General features: G+C 44.8%; 1 protein-coding gene across 1 annotated transcript in view; it reads left to right on the forward strand.

Moving 5' to 3' along the window:
• Positions 1–1,105: 1,105 nt before the first annotated feature.
• The window catches only part of LOC119958251 (histone-lysine N-methyltransferase 2D-like), a 224,347-nt gene continuing 199,969 nt past the window's right edge, over positions 1,106–25,483 (forward strand). The window contains 4 exon segments of the mRNA XM_038786664.1: positions 1,106–1,124; positions 7,513–7,603; positions 14,041–14,182; positions 18,146–18,396. Of these exon segments, the coding sequence (XP_038642592.1) occupies positions 7,555–7,603; positions 14,041–14,182; positions 18,146–18,396 (442 nt within the window). The 5' untranslated portion in view covers positions 1,106–1,124; positions 7,513–7,554.

The following is a 25,483-nucleotide window of genomic DNA, read 5'->3' on the forward strand; positions in this document are numbered from 1 at the left end:
TCTTTCTCCAGTGTAAACCCTGACGGAAAATATCCATTTAACGCTCCCACTATCTCCTCTGATTCCACACACAACTTTCCACTACTATCCTTGATTGGCCCATATCTTACTCTAGTCATTCTTTTGTTCCTGATGTACCTATAGAAAGCCTTAGGGTTTTCCTTGATCCTATCCGCCAATGACTTTTCGTGTCCTCGCCTCGCTCTTCTTAAACTCTCCCTTTAGGTCCTTCCTGGCTAACTTGTAACTCTCAAGTGCCCTAACTGAGCCTTCATGTCTCATCCTAACATAAGCCTTCCTCTTGATAAGTGCTTCAACTTCCTTAGTAAACCACGGTTCCCTTGCTCGACAACTTCCTCCCTGCCTGACAGGTACATACTTATCAAGGACACGCAGTAGCTGTTCCTTGAACATGCTCCACATTTCGATTGTACCCATCCCCTGCAGTTTCCTTCCCCATCCTATACATCCTACATTTTGCTGAATAGCATCATAATTGCCTTTCCCCCAGCTATAATTCTTGCTTTGCGGTATATACCTATCTCTGCCCATCGCTAAAGTAAACATAACCGAATTGTGATCACTATCACCAAAGTGCTCACCTACATCTAAATCTAACACCTGGGCGGGTTCATTACCCAGTACCAAATCCAATGTGGCATCGCCCCTTGTTGGCCTGTCTACATACTGTGTCAGAAAACCCTCCTGCACACACTGCACAAAAACTGACCCATCTATAGTACTCGAACTATAGTATTTCCAGTCAATATTTGGAAAGTTAAAGTCCCCCATAACAACTACCCTGTTACACTGTTACACTTGCTCCTGTCGAGAATCATCTTTGCAATCCTTTCCTCTACATCTCTGGAACTATTCGGAGGTCTATAGACAACTCCCAACAGGGTGACCTCTCCTCTCCTGTTCCTAACCTCGGCCCATACTACCTCCAGTAGACGAGTCCTCAAACGTCCTTTCTACCGCCGTAATACTTTCCTTGATTAACAATCCCCCCCCCCCCCCCCCCTTCTTTCTTACAGAAACATCTAAATCCTGGAACCTGCAACAACCATTCCTGTCCCTGCTCTACCCATGTCTCCGAAATCGCCACAACATCGAGATCCCAGGTACCAACCTATGCTGCAAGCTCACCCACCTTATTCCGTATGCTCCTGGCGTTGAAGTAGACACACTTCAAACCAGCGTCTTGCTTGCCGGTGCCCTCTTTCGAACTTTTAACCCTATCCCTGACCTCACTACTCTCAACATCCTGTACACTGGGACTACAATTTAGGTTCCCATCCCCCTGCTGAATTAGTTTAAACCCCCCCCCGAAGAGCACTAGCAAAACCCCCCCCCCCCCCCCCCCCCCCCAGGATATTGGTACCCCTCTGGTTCAGGTGAAGACCATCCTGTTTGTAGAGGTCCCACCTACCCCAGAATGAGCCCCAATTATCCAGGAAAACCAAAACCCTCCCTCCTGCACCATCCCTGTAGCCACGTGTTCAACTCCTCTCTCTCCTTATTTCTCACTTTGCTAGCACGTGGCATGGGTAACCACCCAGAGATGACAACTGTTTGTTCTAGCTCTCAGCTTCCACCCTAGCTCCCTGAATTTCTGTCTCAAATCCCCATCTCTCTTCCTACCTATGTGGACCACGACTTGGGGCTGCTCCCCCTCCCCCTTAAGGATCCCAAAAACACGATCAGAGACATCACGAACCCTGGCACCTGGGAGGCAACATACCAGCCGTGAGTCTCTTTCGTTCCGACAGAACCTCCTGTCTGTTCCTCTAACTATGGAGTCCCCAATGACAAGTGCTCTGTTCCTCTTCTCCCTTCCCTTCTGAGCAACAGGGACAGCCTCTGTGCCAGAGACCTGTGCCCCATTGCTTACCCCTGGTAAGTCGTCCCCCGTAACAGTATCCAAAACGGTATACTTGTTATTGAGGGGAACGACCACAGGGGATCCCTGCTGGTTCCCTCTCGTTCCACTGACGGTAACCCATCTACCTTCTTTTACCTGAGGTGTGACTACCTCCCTATAACTCCTCTCAATAACCCCCTCCGCCTCCCGAATGATCCGAAGTTGCTCCAGCTCCCTAACGCGGTTCTCGAGGAGCTGGAGTTGGGTGCACTTCCCGCAGATGTAGTCCGCAGGGACACTCGAGGTGACCCTTTCCTCCCACATTCTGCAGGAGGAACATTCAACTGCCCTAGCCTCCATTCCCACTGAACTAACTTCCCAACTACTGAAAACTAAAAAAAAACTTGTTACTTTAGCAATCCGACGGACAAAACTTTTTTTTTTGGTTAGAGGAGGAGGATGGGTGGGAGACACTACGTAAGTAGTGTTTCGGGTAAAGCTGTCACTTGAGAACAGCCCCTTCACAAACCACCTTCAACTAACGCTGACCGCACTGCACGTATGCAAATCTCCCCGGAAAAGCCAATCAGAAGCTCTGCTCTGCTGCCCTCCTCTGGATGTTTTTGACAAAGATTAACTTGATTTCTATTTTCCTCACCAATATGTGCCCATCAACATTTTGATCATCAAAAGTCATCTTTTCAGGGTATTTATCACACTTTGCCCTCCTGCCCCAGAGAAAGTAAGTTACGTTGCAACACACTTGGTAGAAGCTGTTTGCTGAGCATTGTGTATCACTTGGCCATTTTCCTACTTGTAAATCTTGACACACGAAGCAGCACACCACATGCACAAGAAGGGCCAACTTATATTGTGCAGAACTGTTTTGAGGTTATGTGTCCAGAAGTTGTAATGATGTCTTGCTGAAATGACTCTGAAGCTGGGGATGGGGGCAAATGTGGAAATCACAGCCCGCGGGAACTGTTTAGAGCAGTTTTTTAGTTTGTGAGAAGTAACAGCAAAATGATGGACCAGCCAATAGGACTGAATGCATTAATAATTTGAGAAGAGTCCTAAGATCGAACCTACTAGATCTTTAATCCCTGCTCTTCAGAATCAAGCAATGTTACGTGAACTGTGAGCCTTTCCTGGTAATGGTTGTGATCTACAAAAGGACAGTTTTAAAATAGACAGTGATTTGACCAGCTGATTGGCTAACTACACCAGCTCCTCACTATGATGCTCTGCATGACAGTATTTTGGTATGCATATGTGAAGTTCAGAAAGATCACAAGTGTAGATGAATGAAGCAGCTTGACACATTTAGCTCACCCTACCGTAAAGATCTCCATCCGTCATAGCATCTAACTAACTTCTGGTTATTGCTTCACTGTCCTACTTGGAAGACTATTCCAGTTATTGATCATTGCTCAATTGTCTTTTATTTGTTTGTATTTATTTCCCCTTTCCCTGCATTTTTAGTTTACTACAACAACAGTCCATTTAGAATTTTATTTACAGCTCATGCTCTGATGTTTGGGATCAACCTCGTGGCTGTCCTCCACCACCACTTGGACTTTAATATTTCCCTTTTGTCTTTGCGATATTAACTAACTGAGGTAATTGATAGATGGCATGGCCAGAGTACTGTGGAGTTTCAACATGGCAGCCGTAGACTTCTGCTGATGTGTCAGCATAGATCAATGTTTTTTTGCTTTATTAGTCGGGTGCTCTGCAGTGACCAAGTGATAAGTCTTATCAACACAAAAACATTTGCGGCCACTCCATTAACTACATCAATATTGTACTTCCTCCCATCTGACATGTTTTTGTCATTTCCTTGCTGCCCCATTAAAATTCTGCTCTCTCTGTCTCTCTTCCCACCCAGCAGTTTGGTGTCATTAATTTGGCCAAATTGATTGTTGATTTCTATAAGCAAATTGTACCTAGTAACTTAATGAGGTGTCCACTTAGATTCAAATTTTGTAGTCGAGCCTTATGTGCCTACAGTTCAGTTTTGTAAAGTTATCCCGCAATGATGACCTAGGTAGCTAGCTTTAGTTTTGAAAGGTGCTTTGATTTGGCTCTCGTTCTCATGACTTTAGTTTCTATCTTCTTTTCCTGTCACAAAGGTGCATTTTGTTTTCAGACTGATTATGGAGTGAACTGGATACCAATCCACTACCCTAAAAAGAAGTTAATAAGGAGAATATATCTCACTTGTTGGCATGAGGTTCGAGTGTAAAGGTGGGGCGAGGAGTCGGTGGGAAAACAGAAAATGCTGGAAAAATCCAGCAGGTCTGGCAGCATCTGTGGAGAGAGAAAATAGAGTTGGCATTTTGCGTCCGTATGACTCTTCAGAGTTGAGAGGGAGAAATATGTTGGGTCATATACTGTATGCGAAAGAGGTGATGTAGCAGCTGGAACAAAGTAGAACATCCGTGATTGGTGGGAGCTCGGAGAGATAGCAAGAAAGATGTTTAAGTCATAAGGCAGAGGAGGTGTGGCAGGAAGGAGGTGAAGGGGAGGAGTTGGTGTCTAGATTAATAAATACACCTTTACAAATCATGATTTCTGAGCTCTTGTAGATTATATTGGTGAATAAAGAGATATCGACTGAACAAATCCTCTAGATTGTGTAATGTTGCTGTCACATAACGTAAAATATTGGTAGAAAGCTAATAAGACACCAATTATTTTCCATTTTCTTTGCTTATGCACCATTTTTGGATATTTACACAAATAGGAAGGTTGGATTACCTCCTTTGTGGCTCATAATGGTCCATTTTCTGTTGAGTACTTTTCCCGTAACAGCCTCTCCGAACAGGCGCCGGAATGTGGCAGCTAGGGGCTTTTCACAGTAACTTCATTTGAAGCCGACTTGTGACAAGCGATTTTCTTTTCATTTCATTTCATTGACAACCTATGGAGTATTGTCAGCCAACTGAATAGTGATCTGCTTGGAAAATGGGCAGATAAGGGAGTGCGCTATTTATATGGACTAGCAGAAGGTATTTGATAAGGTTCCACACAAGAACCTCAAAAATAAAGCGCAAGCATGTGGAATTAGTGGTAACCTACTGCTGAGTAGGCAGCATGGAGGCACAGTGATTAGCACTGCTGCATCAGAGCACAAGGGACTCTGGTTCCGATTCGGCCTTGGGTGGCTGTGTGGAGTTTGCAAGTTCTCCCTGTGCCTGCGTGGGCTTCCTCCGGGTGCTCTGTTTTCCTCCAACACCCCAAAGATGTGCAGGTTAGGTTATGGGGATAGAGCGGGGTAGTCGGCCTAGGTAGGGTGTTCTTTCAGAGGGTCGGTGCAGACTCTATGGGCGAATGACCACTTTCTTCACTAGCGATTCTATGGATGGAATTGGTTACATAGGCCTGGTTATGTATTCACTTGTGTATAGTAGATTAAGGGTGAAATAAAAGCAAAGTGTTGGAAAAGCTCAGCAGGTCGGACAGCATCTGTGGAGAGAGAAATAGAGTTAATATTCCGGGTTTGTGTGACTCTTGAGGTTAAGGGTGATCTAATTTGAGGTGTTAAAGATGACCAAAGGGTATGACTGGATAGAGAGAATTGGGGTGGGGGGGGGGGGGGGAAGAGTGGCTGAGGTTTGGTCAATTGAATATTTAAAAACTGAAGTTGATCTAAGGGTATCAAGTGATCTGGAATGGAGGTGGATGAATGGAGTTAAGATGCAGATTAGCCATGATGTTGTTAAATAGTAGAACAGGTATGGGGGTTGATTTTCCTCCTGTTTAATGTGTGTAATTTGCAAACATTTACCACCTAGTCAGGGGCAAGTTAGTTTCCTGCACAGGCAAGGTGAGAAACAAAACATCTTGCCTACTTCTGTGTAAAATTAATGGGCTTCTGTCTTCATCTCAAGTCTGTTACTGCTCATTTACTTTTAATTTTAGTAGCTGATTTGTTAAATTTGTAACTCCTCTCAATGCCACCGATCAACTCTATAGTAATACAGCCATGTGCTTTGAATTGGAAGTAACTTCCTGAGGCAGGGTTATGGAGCTAAGACATAGATCAACCATGATCTAATTGAATGATGGGCTTGAGGGGCCTAATTGTCGAGTTCCGGTGTACTGCACTGAAGCTAATGTTTTTTCAAGCAATAACTCGATTACTTTTTTAAAAAGTTATTGGATCACGATAGTTGGCTAGTTCCAGATTTGTTTGTTTTTTAAATACTGCTTGATGTTGAGTACATTTGGTTGGTAAAGGTTGTTCTGGAAATTATTTATCAAGGATATGAAGCCGTATTTTGAAAGATGGAATCAACTTCTTCATTTCCCCCAGCCTTCAAAAAAGAAAAATGCTATCTGGTATCTTTATGCTCTCAAAAAATGCCATATGCCCACTCAACAAGATACACAATGAGCCCAGTGATAGCGGCCACGCTGAGAACGTGGAGCCAGCTGAGACAACACTTCCGGATAACTAAAATGTCCTCCATGGCCCCCATCTTTGGCAATCACAGATTCCTCCCAGCCATGCTAGATACCACCTTCAAAAGATGGAGGGGGGACGGGGGCACACTGACGGTTGGGGACTTCTACATAGGGCACAGACTGGCGACACTGGACATACTGATGAGGAAGTGGAAACTAGCAAAAGGACAGGAAATGAGACACCTCCAAATAAAACACTTCCTCCGCAAAGAGACAGTAGGGTACCCGGGGACCCCAGAAACCACACTACTAGAGGACCTGATGGGCATAAGCAACGAGAAGGGGGGGGGCTATGTGGGAAAATATACGGACAGCTACTGTACAGAGCCTGGACTCCACTGGATGAGACCAGACAAAATTGGGAGGACGAACTGGGGACAGAGGTAGAGTGGGCACTCTGGAGTGAAGCACCGAGCAGGGCGAACTCCACCTCCTGCGCAAGGCTAAGCCTAATGCAGCTCAAAGTGGTGCACAGAGCGCACCTGACCAGAACCCGAATGAGCAGGTTCTTCCTGGAGGTGGAGGATAAATGTGAACGGTGCCAGAGGGGCCCGACCCAACCACACCCACACGTTCTGGGCTTGTCCCAAACTTGCTGGGTTCTGGACGGCCTTCTCCGACTCCGAGGCAATGTCCAAGGTTGTGAGGGTGAAGCCATGCCCGATTGTGGCAATCTTCCGGGTATCGGAGCAGCCAGAGCTACACATGGGGAAGGGGGCCAAGGCCCTTGCTTTCGCTTCCCTAATCAGACGCCGGACAATCCTGCTCAGCTGGTGATCAGTCGCACCACCCAGAGCTGCAGACTGGCTCGCGAACCTTTTCGGAATGTCTCCAGCTGGAGAAGGTTAAGTACGCCATCCGAAGGTCGGAGGAAGGCTTCCTGGATACTTGGGGGCAGTTTGTCGGCCAGTTCCTAAACCTGTTTGAGGCCAGCAACGAGGAGTAAGTTAAGGGGGAGTGGAACTATAGACCGATCCAGAGGGTGGTGGAATGTATATAGGATCAATTAAATGAAAGACAAAATAAACCTCTTGTGTACAATAAAGTAAATTAACACGGGCAAGAAAAATGTGATGTGTACATATGCAATTGTTTATAAATATGAGAAATGCCAATAAAATGATTTTTTTTAAAAATGCCATATGTTTTGATGCAAAACTGTCCAATTTATTTTTCAGGTATTTCCGTAAGGGGTGTGGGTTCTAGAAAAAGAGTGCAGTATGGATGGAATGGAATCGAATAATGAGGATAATTGCTCAAGTGCCACAGGTATGGCTCATTGTTGATGTAATGTGTTTGCATGTGCGCATTCTGTACTAAATCTGTGTGTACTTCAGGCTTGTCAATGAAAACCTGACCACTTGGGAGCAGCATCAGTATTAAAATACCGTATTGCAATTTATCTCATCAGCTTTCATATCTACGCTGTCAACATTCTACCTATTCATCATTATCTCTAACTCACAGCCACCTCTGTCATCAGATCGTCTGACCGTCTAATGTTCAGTTGCGTGTTGCATCTTTGGGTATTTACATGGATCTTTTCTTATTCGGAGATACAGAACCCCATCCCAACACCAGGAAATCTTGTTAACTCTGTGATTTTATTTGTCCAACTTACAGTAATTGTAGACTCTTTCAACCCCTTCTGAATAACCAAAGGCAGTCCTATTGTACTAATGTGCAGCAAGAAACTTGACCTATGAAATGCGGTTCACTACATCTTGCATTGCAGTTCAGTGGTAAATAGCGTCTCCAGCCTGCCTAATTGCGGTTGGCATCAGAATGACTCTTGACTGCGAGAAAGTCTGGGTCTCACAGACCCATGCAATTCAGTATCCTTTTAAAGATGCACTGAAACAATAGCCATGAAAAATTATCTTTGTGGTCAATCATTTCTATGATTCATAATGGTGTTCGTTGACCCGCATACAGCTGCCACTTCCAGTCAGCTTCAAAGACACTTCTCAGCCAGTCCATACTCAATTGAAGGGTCAAACTCAATAAATAAATAGATCTAGATACAGGAAATGCTTCTTGGCAATATTTTGAAATGATCTTTTGCATGGAGGGTGATAATGTTTGTCCTCTGCAGCTTGCAAATGTCAGATTTGTCTTCAGTTGGACATTGGGAAGACTGGGGCCCTTGTTTTGAGCTCCTGCAGCTCACTCTCCTGTCTTGCAATTAACTTTGTCCTTACCCCATACCAGTTTGGTCAGCTTGATTCCGTCCTTGCAAAACGTGGCAGCCTGTTCAAACCCCATATCTTGCCTCTTTCCAGGACCATTTAATTTCACCTCTGCAACACACTACTCCTTCAACCACAACTAAACCCTTATTCACACTCCTGTCTCCCCTGTTCCCTAGAAACATTGAACATTACAAGCATATATCCATTTTCCTTTTGACACTCTGGCTCATGTCCCCTCTACACACTGCATACAATATCTCAATGCTCATCTTCCAATTTGTCCACTGCCTTGTCTTGCCTACTTCCACATCTGTTCCAATCTTTCATCTGCTTTTATAGCCTATGATCCTCATTTTCTGGCCTTCTGTGCATTCTCTACTTCATTCTCCACTGTCCTCGCCCCTTTCCATTTTGGTCACTACTGGTGGCAGGGGCCTCCGACACCTTGTACCGACTCCGTGATCCCCTCCACTTTCATTTCTCTATATTTACAGATGATCTTCAAAAACAGTTGTTTCAACCAAATCTTTGATCACCTCTCGCTGTGCAGCAACCATTACTTTTTTTTAAAGTGCCTTCTCTTCCTCACCCCATGTTTTCTACATGGAATTGTACAATGTTGTTGAACAAGACAATGCTTAGCCCTCATTTTGTGTCCATCTGCCAAGCTTTGAGCAAGGAGGACCAACTCACCTGTAATCTACTCGCTGCAGGGCCGTTCTACATTTAAAAAAAAATATTTAGAGTACCCAAATCATTTTTTCCAATTAAGGGGCAATTTAGCGTAGCCAATCCACCTATCCTGCACATCTTTTGGGTTGTGGGGGCGAAACCTACGCAGCCACTGGGAGAATGTGCAAACTCCACACAGACAGTGACCCAGAGCCAGGATCGAACCTGGGACATCGGCGCCGTGAGGCAGCAATGCTAACCACTGCGCCACCATGCTGCCCTGGGACCTTTCTACATGAGCATGGAAAATGATGTGCTGCCAACATGGTTCGTGTGGTGTTACTAATGGACCAGGTAGTCAAATTTGAGTTTAACAACTAAATGTGCAAGCTGGGTATCATTAACAAAGTCATAAGAAATAGGACTAAGTGTAGGTCGTTCAACCCTCGAGCCTGCTGGGACCATGGCTGATCCGACATTCCTCACATTCACTTTCCTGCCCTTCCACGTACCCCTTGATTCCCTTTCTGATCACCTATCTATCTCAGCCTTAAATACACACACTAGGACTCTGCCCCCACAGCTCTCTGTGGCAAGGAGTTCCAAAGACATTCAACCCTCTGAGAGAAGAAATTCCTCTGCACCTCAAGTCTTGAATTGCCACCCATTTATTCTGAGACTATGCTCTCCGGTCCTAGACTTTCCCAACCCATTTAACCTTTGCTCATAAGACAATCCCTCCGTGCCAGGGATCATCCTCGTGAACATTCTCTGAACCGCCTCCAAGCAAATAATACCTTTCCTGAAATAAGGGGACCATACTGCTCACAGTGCTCCAGATATGGTCTCACCAGTACCGTGTACAGTTGCAGCAAGACTTCCCGACTCTTATACTCCAACCCCCTGAAAATAAAGGCCAACATTCCATGAGCCTTCCTGATTGCCTGCTAGACATGTGTGCCAGTTTTCTGGGTTTCGTGCACAGATACCCTCCCAAGTCCCTTTTTTGTGTTTGCAGCTTTCTGCAGTTTTTTTTTAGGGCAGCACGGTAGCATAGTGGTTAGCACAATTGCTTCACAGCTCCAGGGTCCCAGGTTTGATTCCGGCTTGGGTCACTATCTGTGCGGAGTCTGCACATCCTTCCCGTGTGTGCGTGGGTTTCCTCCGGGCGCTCTGGTTTCCTCCCACAGTCCAAAGATGTGCAAGTTAGGTGGATTGGCCATGCTAAATTGCCCTTAGTGCCCAAAATTGCCCTTAGTGTTGGGTGGGGTTACTGGGTTATGGGGGTAGGGTGGAGGTGTTGACCTTGGGTAGGGTGCTCTTTCAAAGAGCCAGTGCAGACTTGATGGGCCGAATGGCCTCCTGCACTGTAAATTCTATGATTTGAATTTTCTCTCCGCTTAAGTAATACTCTGTTCTTTTGTTCTCCCTTCTAAAATGAACAACTTCACATTTTCCCACATTATGCTCCATTTGTTAATTTTCTGCCCACTTAACCTATCAATATCTCTTTGCAAGCTGTTTGTACCCTTCTTGTAACTTGCCTTTGCATCTACTTTCCATTGCAAATTTGGCTACAGTACATTAACTTCCTTCCTCAAAGTCATTAATATAAATTGTAAAAGTGCCGGTTCCAACACTGAACCCTGTGGAACCCCACTGGTCACAAGTTACCAACCTGAAAAAGAACCCCTTATCCCCACTCACTGTTTCCTGCCCATTAGCCAAATCTCTATCCATGCCAAAATTCTACCTCCAACACCGTGGGCTCTTATCTTATGACTTAACCTTTTGTGAGGTACCTTGTTGAACGCCTTCTGGAAGTCCCAATGCAACACATCTACCGTTTTCTCTCTGTCCATTCTGGTTGGAGACTTCCTGAAAAAACTCCAATAAATTAGTCAGACACGATTTCCCTTTCATGGAACCATACTGACTCTGGAAAATCATAATCTAATCAAGCAAATGTGTTGCTATTACTCCTTAATAATTGATTCCAACATTTTTGAACAATAGATGTTACGCTAATCACCCTATAGTAATCTGCTTTTTCCCTCCCTCCCATTTTGAATAGGGGTGTCATTTTGGCAGTTTCCCAATCCTCCGGTACTTCTCCAGAATTCAAGGAGTTTTGGAAAATTATAATCAATATATCCACTATCTCTGGAGCTACTTTTAGGATGGCCTGATATTATCAAAATAATTTGTCCCTGAAAAACATACTGATATAATTAACATTTTTGTGTAAGTTATAATGCAACACAATCTATGGTGGAAAATGCAGACCAAGTTATAATTCACAGTAAATAGAATCTGTTTTCTTTTGAATCCCTGAAGTCTTTTGTAAGCTTTTCTTTGATGTAAATCTGTATGTGCAAAGTGGTTGCTTACATGATAACCTTAACTTATTTGTGTAATTTTATAATTGGCAATGTATATGAACTCTATCCTGTATGTATTGTCAACTTTAGTCAGTGGAGAGAAACCTGAAGGACTTGTGTTTCTTTGGGTTTTTAATTCACACTAAGTATTTTTTGACTTCCACGGTTCTTGCTGCATTTGTAGGCGACCCCCTTTAACCCAGAGGATGTTTTCACTTGCCAGGATATCTGGGGAAATTCATATCGGAGACAAAATCTTTTTCAATTTACTTCTGTTACTAGTTGTATAATGCTTGCACGTGATCTTTCTCTTCTGGAAAGTGTGAAAATAGATAAGTACTCTGGGTTGGATGGGATTTATCCTAGGATTCTCTGGAAAGCTAGGGAGGAGATTTCTGAGCCTTTGGCTTTGATCTTTATGTCGTCATTGTCTACAGGAATAGTGCCAGAAGACTGGAGGATAGCAAATGTTGTCCCCTTGTTCAAGAAGGGGAGTAGAGACAACGCTGGTAACTATAGACCAGTGAGCCTTACTTCTGTTGTGGGCAAAGTCTTGGAAAGGTTTATAAGAGATAGGATTTATAATCATCGAGAAAGGAATAATTTGATTTGGGATAGGCAACACTGTTTTGTGAAGGGTAGGTCGTGCCTCACAAACCTTATTGAGTTCTTTGAGAAGGTGACCAAACAGGTGTACGAGGATAAAGCAGTTGATGTGGTGTATATGGATTTCAGTAAAGCGTTTGATAAGGTTCCTCACGGTAGGCTGTTGCAGAAAATACGGAGGCATGGGATTCAGGATGATTTAGCAGTTTGGATCAGAAATTGGCTCGCTGGAAGAAGACAAAAGGGTGGTGGTTGATGGGAAATGTTCAGACTGGTATCCAGTTACTAGTGGTGTACCACAAGGATCTGTTTTGGGGCCACTGCTGTTTGTCATTTTTATAAATGACCTGGAGGAGGGCGTAGAAGGATGGGTGAGTAAATTTGCAGATGACACTAAAGTCGGTGGAGTTGTGGACAGTGCGGAAGGATGTTGCAGGTTACGGAGAGATAGGGTTGTTAAGAAGCTGTATGGTGTGTTAGCTTTTATTGGTAGAGGGATTGAGTTTCGGAGCCATGAGGTCATGTTGCAGCTGTACAAAACTCTGGTGCGGCCGCATTTGGAGTATTGCGTGCATTTCTGGTCGCCACATTATAGGAAGGATGTAGAAGCATTGGAAAGGGTACAGAGGAGATTTACAAGAATGTTGCCTGGTATGGAGGGAAGATCATATGAGGAAAGGCTGAAGGACTTGAGGCTGTTTTCGTTAGAGAGAAGGTTAAGAGGGGACTTAATTGAGGCATGCAAGATGATCAGAGGATTAGATAGGGTGGACATCGAGAGCCTTTTTCCTCGGATGGTGATGTCCAGCACGAGGGGACATAGCTTTAAATTGAGCGGAGATAGATATAGGACAGATGTCAGAGGTAGGTTCTTTACTCGGAGAGTAGTAAGGGCGTGGAATGCCCTGCCTGCAACAGTAGTGGACTCGCCAACACTAAACGCATTCAAATGGTCATTGGATAGGCATATGGACGATAAGGGAATAGTGTAGATGGGCTTTAGGATGGTTTCACAGGTCGCCGTAACATCGAGGGCCGAAGGGCCTGTACTGCAATAATGACGAGACAGAGTACAGGAATGAGATAGAGAATCTGGTGAACTGGTGCGACGACAATAATCTCTCCCTCAATGTCAACAAAACAAAGGAGATTGTCATCGACTTCAGGAAGCGTAGTGGAGAACATGCCCCTGTCTACATCAATGGGAACGAAGTAGAAAGGGTAGAGAGCTTCAAGTTTTTAGGTGTACAGATCACCAACACCCCATGCCGACACTATAGTTAAGAAAGCCCACCAACGACTCTACTTTCTCAGAAGACTAAGGAAATTTGGCATGTCAGCTACGACCCTCCCCAACTTCCACAGATGCACCATAGAAAGCATCCTTTCTGGTTGTATCACAGCTTGGTATGGAGCCTGCTCTGCCCAAGACCACAGGAAACTACAAAAGGTTGTGAATGTAGCCCAGTCCATCACGCAAACCAGCCTCCCATCCATCGACTAATTATTCCCGCTGCCTCAGAAAGGCAGCCAGCATAATTAAGGACCCAACGCACCCCTGACATACACTCTTCCACCTTCTTCCGTCAGGAAAAAGATACCAAAGTTTTAGGACACGTACCAACCGATTCAAGAACAGCTTCTTCCCTGCTGCCATCAGACTTTTGAATGGATCTACCTCGTATTAAGTTGACCTTTTCTCTACACCTTGCTATAACTAACATATTCTGCAGTCTGTCCTCCCCTATGTACGGTATGCATTGTTTGTACAGCATGCAAGAAACAATACTTTTCACTGTATACTAATACATGTGACAATAATAAATCAAATCAGCAATTTCATTTTCTGTTACAGCTATGAACGTTGACTCTGCTGAAACTAGTTGTTTAGCAGAAGATGAAGAAGCTGATCCGTCTGCATCTCGTATCTCGTATTGCTCAAAGGAAGAAGAACCATCAAAGCCTGTTTTGAAAGAGCATTACAAGGAGCAGTGCAGGTAAGAGGAGGGAAAAGTACACGAGGTGTCTGGGGATCTGAGGGCATTCCTCCAGTTTCTGAGCGAGGAAAATCCACCATTCTCATTCATTTAATCCAGCAGAGTCATAGAATTCCTGCAGTGCAGGGGGAGGCCGTTTGGCCCATAGAGTCTGCATCGACCCTCTGAAACAGCACCCGACATAGGCCCATTCCCCTGCCCTATCCCCGTAACCCCATAACCCACGTAACATACACATGCTTTGACAAAGGGTCATCTGGACTCGAAACGTTAGCTCTTTTCTCTCCCTACAGATGCTGCCAGACCTGCTGAGATTTTCCAGCATTTTCTCTTGGGTAACATACACGTCCATGGACACTTGGGGGCAATTTAGCATGGCCAATCCACCTATCCTGCACATCTTTGGATTTTGCAAGGAAACCGGAGCACCCGGAGGAAACTCTCGCAGAAGTGGGAGAATGTGCAAGCGCAAACTCTTTATTAAAAACAAATTTGAAATAGTTTCAATTAAGGGACAATTTAGCATGGCCAATGCACCTAACCTGCACATCTTTGGGTTGTGGGGGTGAGACCCACACAGACACGGGGAGAATGTGCCAGCCCTCCCACCTCATTCCTAACCTGCGCTATCTCTCGTGTAGCTGCATGTCGTCTCAACTGATGAGCTAATAGACAGCTAACCTCCTCCTCGTATTCATAGAATACACCCGTGAGCGATGCAGTTGGCTCACCGCCTTCCCAATCGATACCAGTTCAAACTCCACCTGCAACGTCTTTCTCTCTGTTTTGTCGGGGCTGCTGAATACCACCGATCCACTTCCAGGATAGCAACTGTTGCTGTTCTACCCTCACAACCTTATCCGTGTGGTACAAATGAATATTGCCTTCCCTCTGACCACCGCCTTCAGCGCTTCCCAGAACACGGAGGGCGGAATCTCCCTATTCTGATTCAACTCCACATAGTTCTCCATGGTCAATGCTACCTTCTCGCAAAACTCCTTGTCTGCCGGGAGTGTCGAATCTAACCTCCACGGTTGTCGCTGGGCTCGAGCTGTCTAACCTCGCATCCACATAATATGGACTATATCACTATTGCTGTATATTACTCCCCCACAATCCCTGGGAGCTTGATGCGAATCAAGGTCCGGGATGGCTGCCAGCACCTGCTTACTCATCTCCGTGTGTTCCCAATTGGGTGCATAAATGCTAACGAAGACTACCGAGGCCCCCACCAGCGCTATTCTCACCATCGCAAACTGCCCCCCCCCGCGTGCAGGACTATGCTGACCACCGTGAAAACCACCCTCTTATTGAACAGGAATCGCAACCCCTCTTGACTTTGAATCAAAACCTGAGTAGAACGCCTGCTCCACCCATCCCTCAGCCTCGTCTGATCCTTCACCCTTAAATTTTTCTCCTGCAGGAAGATAACGTCTGCCTTCAAGCTCTTCAGATGAGCAAACACCTGGGATTGTTTTAACTGCTGGGCCATTCAACCCCCTCGCATTCCATGTCACCATCCTCACCGGGGAGTCTCTGAACCCGCTCATCTGCCAAGGTCCGCCATGCCAACCTAATACAGCGATCTCGCTAGGTCTAAGCTCCCCTCGAGTTCAGGCCCACGCAAGATGGCCGCCTCTTCCGTCCCCACTTATACGTAACCACAAAGTCACCTGTGTCACCAGTTTGGCCCCCCCCCCTCCTCCCTTTGAACGCTCCACCCAACCAGCCACCTCTCACCACTTGACGTTTGACCAGGTCGGCCCCAATGTCCTGATATATACATATTGGGTGACCCTCCCTGCTACCATCTCGTGTGAATTTCGCCCACGTCAAAATCCGCTCCTTCGACTGGTACTTAAGCAACTGATGATCACTGCCCACAGTGGTTCTGCAGCTCTGTGCCTCTGACACAGCAACCGATGGGCCCGATTCCCCTTTGGGGTTTTCTCGAATGCTCCCTCTCAACCAGCTTCACGAACATCTTTGCCATGTATTTGTGGCACTCGTGCCCTCGACCCCCGCTAGCAGCCTAACTATTCTTCAGATTTGACGCCTGGAATAATTTTCCTGGTTATCCACTCTGACCTTCAACGCTTTGTGGGCCTCTGCCAGCCTTGTCATCTCTGCATCCAGAGACACGATCGCTGTGGCCCGAGATCCCCTTTCCACTTCCTGATTCATCGCGTCCTGCAACTCCATTCGCTTCTCCACCCTCTCCAAAGCCCCGCGAAGAGGAGCTCTGCTGCTTCGAACACCCTGGACAGGTCCTCCTCCTGCATCTCCTGCCGGTGCTTCTTAAATTCTCCCAAGATAATCTCCATTAACTGCTCCATGGGCAGTAGGGAGGGCGATGACGACACAGCCAGTGCCGCCATACTTCCCTTCGCTGCCCTGTGAGGGTTATCCAACCCCTGAACGGGGGCTTTATTCGATTTCTGCCTGGTATTGTAACCCGCTGACATTCGACATCGGAGGCGAAACCTACAAATTTCAATTTCTTTGTCCTGTCTCTCACCAAAACACGTTAACCAGGTGGAAAGGGCCAAAAGCTAACCCTCCAAGCGGGAGCCACTTTGTGTGCAACCGATCAGCCCATGGCTGCCACCGGAAGTCGTTTTTAATTCATTTATGATCACAGTTCTTCAGGCAGCTTTTCTTCTCTGCTTTTTCTGTGTTCTTTATCTCATCCTTTGCTACATTTCTGGTGTTCCTGTACTTGTGTGTCTCTGTGCTGCTTTTGAACCAACTGTTAAGCTCTTGGCTCTGCTCGTGCTTCTCCCTTGCTAGCACAGATGAAACCTGGAACTTAGCATGAATTTGAGTTCCACTTGTGTGTCACAATAAGTTGAAACTCCAATGTCTGTCTGAACTGCGACCCACGTGGAAAAGTACTTTTCTGCGGTTTGCCTTCATAAAAGGAAAAAGATTGAGTTTCATGATGGTGAATAGGCGAACTGGAAAAAGAAGGAACCAGCATCTAAGTACGGTAGAGATGAAAAGGAAATTGATAGTAGCAACAAACACGTGACAACAATAATATGAGGAATGTGTTATGGTTTAATAATTTCAATGTGTTAAGTCCTGCATAATGGGAGGACGGGGCTGATCTGAATTCCATTAGGGTAGTGCTTTATGATGAGTTTTTAACACTGCACCAAAAGTTCACCTGAATCAAGCTGTTTCTAAGTAAATACTTCTGGTTCAGAATTATAGCCATCATTACTTTTCATGATGTGGAGATGCCGGCGTTGGACTGGGGTGAGCACAGTAAGAAGTCTTACAACACCAGGTTAAAGTCCAACAGGTTTGATTCAAACACGAGCTTTCGGAGCACTGCTCCTTCCTCAGGTTCCTCAGAACATACCTCGCCATTCACTTGAGGAAGGAGCCGTGCTCCGAAAGCTCGTGTTTGAATCAAACCTGTTGGACTTTAACCTGGTGTTGTAAGACTTCTTACTATTACTTTTCATGATGCAGATTTTGCTGCATGCTGGTGGTTTAGTTTGTGTGAACAATAACTTATGCTGTTTTCAATTTACATAATTATAGGGAAACAGTTTTCTTTAAAATAAATTTAGAGTGCCCAATTAATTTTTTCCAATTAAGGAGCAATTTAGTGTGGCCAATCCATGGGTTGTGGGGGCCAACCCCATACAAACACGGTGAGAATGTGAAAACCACATGGACAGTGACCTGGGGCCAGGATCGAACCTGGGACCTAGGCGCTGTGAGGCAGCAATGCTAACCACTGTTCCGCCGTGCTGCCCTTGAGAAACAGTTGAAAAGGAATCAAAATATTTTTCTGAACCTGTGGTTAGTAATGAGGCATCAGTCTCTGGACAGCTGTATTTTCAAGATTAGTATAAATGGACTCATTAAGCAGAAGAAAGATAGTGGCTATGTGATTTAACAGATCAATTATGAAGAGAGCTAATGTTTGAATCATCTTTTTTTGTCCAGCTTGGAGCAGAAGTTGTGTGTGTTTTGTAACTGTGGAGAGCAGAGTTTACATGGACAAAGAGAGCTGAAGCAATTTGATCCATCGGCTGTATTGGATGAATTTGGAAATGAAGGGACGACCAGAACGGCGAGGGAAGCCAGTCCGGCGTCGAGGCACACAAGTGCCTCAGGGGTGGAGGGGCTCTCAGATGAGCTCGCGCGAGTTGGCTTTGAGCAAAGCGCAACAACAATGGCTCTCTTTGAGTCAACAGGTGAAAAAACTGTTTACTTTATTGTTTCGAGTCCAACATTCCCCCAAACTGTTCTCAGGTGGATTTCAGGAGTATCATTTCTGTATTAAATTTGTTGTATAAGATTTTTATAAATGTTTTTAACACGCCTTCCCCACAATAAATTTATGTTGAAAAGATTACAGTTTGTATTCATTAAGATTTTAGTTTTATTAATCCTGTTAAACTTGAATGATGAAATCTTGTGAGTGGTCCAGCATGTTTCCGCAGCAGCGGCAATACTTGTCTGTCCTTTTACTGTGGACTTGGAAGCTCCAGTCTGGAGAATTGTATATGCAGATGGAGACCAGCTCCAGTCTGGAGAATTGTATATGCAGATGGAGACCAGCTCCAGTCTGGAGAAATGAACCCAGCTCCAGTCTGGAGAAATGAACCCATCTCCAGTCTGGAGAATTGTATATGCAGATGGAGCCCATCTCCAGTTAGGAGAATTGTATATGCAGATGGAGCCCAGCTCCAGCCTGGAGAATTGTATATGCAGATGGAACCCATCTCCAGTCTGGAGAATTGTATATGCAGATGGAGCCCATCTCCAGTCTGGAGAATTGTATATGCAGATGGAGCCCATCTCCAGTCTGGAGAATTGAACCCATCTCCAGTCTGGAGAATTGTATATGTAGATGGAGACCTGCTCCAGTCTGGAGAATTGTATATGCAGATGGAGCCCATCTCCAGTCTGGAGAATTGTATATGCAGATGGAGACCAGCTCCAGTCTGGAGAATTGTATATGCAGATGGAGACCAGCTCCAGTCTGGAGAATTGTATATGCAGATGGAGCCCAGCTCCAGTCTGGAGAATTGTATATGCAGATGGAGCCCAGCTCCAGTCTGGAGAATTGTATATGCAGATGGAGACCAGCTCCAGAGTGGAGAACTGTATATGCAGATGGAACCCAGCTCCAGTCTGGAGAATTGTATATGCAGATGGAGCCCAGCTCCAGTCTGGAGAATTGTATATGCAGATGGAATCCATCTCCAGTCTGGAGAATTGTATATGCAGATGGAACCCATCTCCAGTCTGCAGAATTGTATATGCAGATGGAGACCAGCTCCAGAGTGGAGAACTGTATATGCAGATGGAGCCCAGCTCCAGTCTGGAGAACTGTATATGCAGATGGAGCCCAGCTCCAGTCTGGAGAATTGTATATGCAGATGGAGCCCAGCTCCAGTCTGGAGAATTGTGTATGCAGATGGAGCCCAGCTCCAGTCTGGAGAATTGTGTATGCAGATGGAGCCCAGCTCCAGTCTGGAGAATTGTATATGCAGATGGAGCCCAGCTCCAGTCTGGAGAATTGTGTATGCAGATGGAGCCCAGCTCCAGTCTGGAGAATTGTGTATGCAGATGGAGCCCAGCTCCAGTCTGGAGAATTGTATATGCAGATGGAGCCCAGCTCCAGTCTGGAGAATTGTATATGCAGATGGAGCCCAGCTCCAGCCTGGAGAATTGAACCCATCTCCAGTCTGGAGAATTGTATATGCAGATGGAGACCTGCTCCAGTCTGGAGAATTGTATATGCAGATGGAGACCAGCTCCAGAGTGGAGAATTGTATATGCAGATGGAGACCAGCTCCAGAGTGGAGAACTGTTTATGCAGATGGAGACCAGCTCCAGTCTGGAGAAGTGCACTTGCAGATGGAGACCAGCTCCAGTCTGGAGAATTGTATATGCAGATGGAGCTCATTACAGATGTTTGTCAGTATGTGCTTATGCAGATTTAGCTATTTTTAAAAATAAAAAAACCTTCATGCTGGCATAATACCAACCAAATATGATCTTGGGTTAACTGGGCAAAGAGCAAAAGAATAATGACTGGAAAATAGGGGATTGTTTGTCGAGCCTCAAACAAATTGCTTTATAGTTCCCACATTATTGTCCTTCTGTCTCTGATTGTCTTGAGTCACACTAAACTGCACAGTTGAAGTAACACTTCCGAGTTAAATTTTTGTGAAGTATTTTGCGACGCGCTCTGAATTGTCTTGGCAGCTGAACCTGGCCCTGTCATCACCTTGCACCCACAGGTGCACTTTCCATATGGGTTATTTGATGATCACAAGCGGAATTCCTGGGTGATTCTATTTTCCTCTCTCCTACCCTCTTTCTCTCTCCCTCCTCCAACAAAAATTCAAGTCAAATATCTAGTTTCTCCTCCCTCTTACCTTTCCATTGCTCCTGACTGATTACACTGGTTGCATTTGGATAACTTCTTATAGACTAGATGTCAGATGTGAGATTTCTTCATCTCTGGCTCTGTACCATACCATTATGGTGCATTTATCCACTTGGGCATCATAACTTCTGGTGTGATTCAACAGCACACCTCTTTACAGTATGTGACAATTTGTCAGTTTGGCTCGGTTGGTAATTCATTCTTTCCTGAGTCAAAAGATTTTTTGGTTTAGAGCTCATCTCCGAATTTGAGCTCATAATCTGGAATGATGCTATAGCACACTTGGAGTGCTGCATTGTCTTTTAAATGGGACACAGATCAAGGCCTTGTCTGCCTGTTCCAATGGTTCAGGTTACTTTAAAGATCATCTCCCACTCTTTGAAGAGCAATTGATTCTTCCTGATGTTTGGCCAACATTCTTCCCTCAAACAGCACCACCAAAAAATTATTAACTGGCCAGTCATCTCCTTGCTATTTCCAGGATCTTGCTGTGCGCAAACTGGCTGTCGCATTTGCCTACATAATTTGCTGCACTTTACAGTCATTGAAACGCTTTGCGATGAGATCAGGCGCTAAATGCAAGTTTTTCTTCCCCCTTTTATGTGGAGGGAAACTGCTGTGCAGCTGCCAAAAATAGTAATGAGATTGCAAACATTTCAACCTTGTTTATTATTGTATACAAATGTCCTACTCGGTACCCTTGTTTAATGCTGGGAATTCTGTTGGTTCAGGTTGACTTTTTGAAGTGTGCTAATGTAATCATGTCGAATGTGTTGGGACAAAACCATGGTAAAAGCACAATCTGTGAATTGTGATCACTCATAAATGTATCCCTAGAGACAGTGTAATGGTTTTGTATGCGTCTTTTACCCCCATAACTTGGGTTTCAAGGTAGCCCAAAGAAGAAAGAAGTCTTCTCCTACTCTCGGGCCCTCGTTGAATGAGTTTTAACTGGCTCAAACCCTAGTACACATGGAGTTCTCAGGCTAAAAATATCCATAATTCTGAACCAAAATGGCAAAAATGAAATGTCATGCTTGTGGATGAAGAATGCTTTGTGAGATTTGGCTTAAGGTACATATTTGTGCCAGGACAGTTGTCCTACATCCAACTTATTAATGATCTAATCAAACATGTGGTCTGATGCTGACATACAAAAATTGGAAAAGCGTTAATTTGCATTGATGCCCGTGGTTCCAGCATATTTTTCTCTCATTCCATATTATTTTTTTTAAAAAAATCATTGCTTCCAAAATGAGTAGCTCTTAGGTTTTTAATGAAACTTCTGTTTTAGTTTTTTGAGATTAATTTGCTGCACTGAACAGAACTAATATTTTATCTAGTACTTGTCCAGTTGCAACCATCTAGCATAATACATTGGAGATCCGGGTTACCTTACATTTCATTATTTCTCTAAGCAGTATACGATATAGTCAGACCTTCCATTGGAGTTTTTATAGAACATTACAGCGCAGTACAGGCCCTTCGGCCCACGATGTTGCACCGTCCTGTGAAACCCTTTAAAGTCCCTCTACACTATTCCCTTATCGTCCATATGCCTATCCAATGACCATTTGAATGCGTTTAGTGTTGGCGAGTCCACTACTGTTGCAGGCAGGGCATTCCACGCCCTTACTACTCTCCGAGTAAAGAACCTACCTCTGACATCTGTCCTATATCTATCTCCCCTCAATTTAAAGCTATGTCCCCTCGTGCTGGACATCACCATCCGGGGAAAAAGGCTCTCGATGTCCACCCTATCTAATCCTCTGATCATCTTGCATGCCTCAATTAAGTCCCCTCTTAACCTTCTCTCTAACGGAAACAGCCTCAAGTCCTTCAGCCTTTCCTCATATGATCTTCCCTCCATACCAGGCAACATTCTTGTAAATCTCCTCTGTACCCTTTCCAATGCTTCTACATCCTTCCTATAATGTGGCGACCAGAACTGCACACAATACTCCAAATGCGGCCGCACCAGAGTTTTGTACAACTGCAACATGACCTCATGGCTTCGAAACTCAATTCCTCTACCAATAAAAGCTAACACACCGTACGCCTTCTTAACAACCCTCTCGACCTGGGTGGCAACTTTCAGGGATCTATGGACATGGACACCGAGATCTCTCTGCTCGTCCACACTACCAAGAATCTTACCATTAGCCCAGTACTCAGCCTTTCTGTTATTCCTTCCAAAATGAATCACCTCACACTTTTCTGCATTAAACACCATTTGCCACCTGTCAGCCCAGCTCTGCAGCTTATCTATGTCCCTCTGTAACTTGTAACATCCTTCTGCACTGTCCACAACTCCACCGACTTTAGTGTCATCTGCAAATTTACTCACCCATCCTTCTACGCCCTCCTCCAGGTCATTTATAAAAATGACAAACAGCAACGGCCCCAAAACAGATCCTTGTGGCACACCACTAGTAACTGGACACCAGTCAGAGCATTTCCCATCAACCACCACTCTTTGTCTTCTATAAGCTAGCCAATTTCTGATCCAAACTGCTAAATCTCCCTGAATCCCATGCCTCTGTATTTTCTGCAATAGCCTACCGTGGGGAACCTTATCAAACGCTTTACTGAAATCCATATACATCACATCCACTGTTTTACTCTCATCCACCTGTTTGGGCACCTTCTCAAAGAACTCAATGAGGTTTGTGAGGCACGACCTACCCTATCTAATCAAATTATTCCTTTCCAGATGATTATACATCCTATCTCTTATAAACCTTTCCAAGACTTTACCACAACAGAAGTAAGGCTCGCTGGTCTATAGTTACCGGGGTTTTCTCTGCTCCCCTTCTTGTACAAGGGGACAACATTTGCTATCCTCCAGTCCTCTGGCACTATTCCTGTAGACAAAGATGACTTAAAGATCAAAGCCAAAGGCTCAGCAATCTCCTCCCTAGCTTCCCAGAGAATCCTAGGATAAATCCCATCCGGCCCAGGGGACTTATCTATTTTCACACTTTCCAGAATTGCTAACACCTCCTCCTTATGAACCTCAAGCCCTTCTAGTCTGGTAGCCTGTATCTCAGTATTCTCCTCGACAACTTTGTCTTTTTCCTGTGTGAATACTGACGAAAAATACTCATTTAGCACCTCTCCTATCTCCTCGGACTCTGTGCACAACTTCCCACTACTGTCCTTGACTGGCCCTACTCTTACCTTAGTCATTCTTTTATTCCTGACGTACCTATAGAAAGCTTTAGGGTTATCCTTGATCCTACCTGCCAAAGACTTCTCATGTCCTCGCTTGGCTCTTCTTAGCTCTCTCTTTAGAGCCTTCCTAGCTAACTTGTAACTCTCAAGCGACCCAACTGAACCATCACATCTCATCTTCACATAAGCCTCCTTCTTCCTCTTGACAAGTGATTCAACTGTTTTAGTAACCCATGGTTCCCTCACTCGACCGCTTCCTCCCTGCCTAACAGGTACATACTTATCAAGGACACGCAGTAGCTCTTCCTTGAACATGCTCCACATTTCCATTGTGTCCATCCCCTGCAGTTTTCCTCTCCAGGCGATGCATCCTAAGTCTTGCCTCATCGCATCATAATTGCCTTTCCCCCAGCAATAACTCTTGCCCTGCGGTTTATACCTATCCCTTTCCATCGCTAAAGTAAACGTAATCGAATTGTGGTCACTATCACCAAAATGCTCACCTACCTCCAAATCTAGCACCTGACCTGGTTCATTACCCAGTACCAAATCCAGTGTGGCCTCGCCTCTTGTTGGCCTATCTACATACTGTCAGGAAACCCTCCTGCATACATTGGACAAAAACAGACCCATCTAAAGTACTCTATCTATAGCGTTTCCAGTCAATGTTTGGAAAGTTAAAGTCCCCCATAACAACTACCCTGTTGCTTTCGCTCCTATCCAGAATCATCTTTGCAATCCTTTCCTCTACATCTCTCGAACTTTTCGGAGGCCTATGGAAAAGCCCTAACAGGGTGACCTCTCCTTTCCTGTTTCTTAACTCAGCCCATACTACCTCAGTATTCGAGTCCTCATCAAATGGCCTCTCAGCCACCGTAATACTGTCCTTGACTAACAATGCCACCCCTCCCCCTCTCTTACCACCTTCCCTGAACTTACTCAAATATCTAATTTATTCTCCCAAAATATTACTAAAATGTTCATTTAACAAGTCAAAAAGCTGTCCACAAAGATTGAGTGATCTCGAAGGTGAATTTCACCTTTCCCGTCATTAATTTGATTCTGGCACTAACTATAGGGAATCTGCAAAGTCCAGCAGCAGTGATGTCGTCAAGCAGGCCAAGTAGCCAAATAAAGTGAAGAATCCTCACAACAAACCAGGATTTAAATGCACTGTTTATCCTTCACTTTTTAATAATTTTGTAGAGAATGGAGTAGACTGTGAAATACACATGGTAATAAGGTAGAAACTCAAAGGTTGTAAATAAAAAATTGCACCGCCTTTAAAAAAAGGTATAAATGAGAGAGTTTTAAAAAATAAATTTAGAGTATCCAATTATTTTTTTTTCCAATTAAGGGGCAATTTAATGTGGCCAATCCACCTACCCTGTACATCTTTGGGTTGTGGGGGCGCGACCCACGCAAACACGGGGAGAATGTGCAAACTCCACACAGACAGTGACCCAGGATCGAACCTGGGACCCCGGCACGGTGAGGCAGCAGTGCTAACCACTGCACCACCATGCTGCCTCATAAAAGAGAAAGTTGACGTTTCCCAAATATAAAATTAGTTTTTCAGGCCCAGGGATTTTTATCAGCAATAATTATGAACTTGGTACGCTGTTTGAAAACCCAGTTACATCTCATTCAATAATGGCGTTATTCTTTTCAAAGGTTTTATGAGACTGTGTGCATTACTGAAAGTT

Source organism: Scyliorhinus canicula, chromosome 28 (genome assembly GCF_902713615.1).
Source record: "Scyliorhinus canicula chromosome 28, sScyCan1.1, whole genome shotgun sequence".
NCBI classification, from domain to species: Eukaryota; Metazoa; Chordata; class Chondrichthyes; order Carcharhiniformes; family Scyliorhinidae; genus Scyliorhinus; species Scyliorhinus canicula.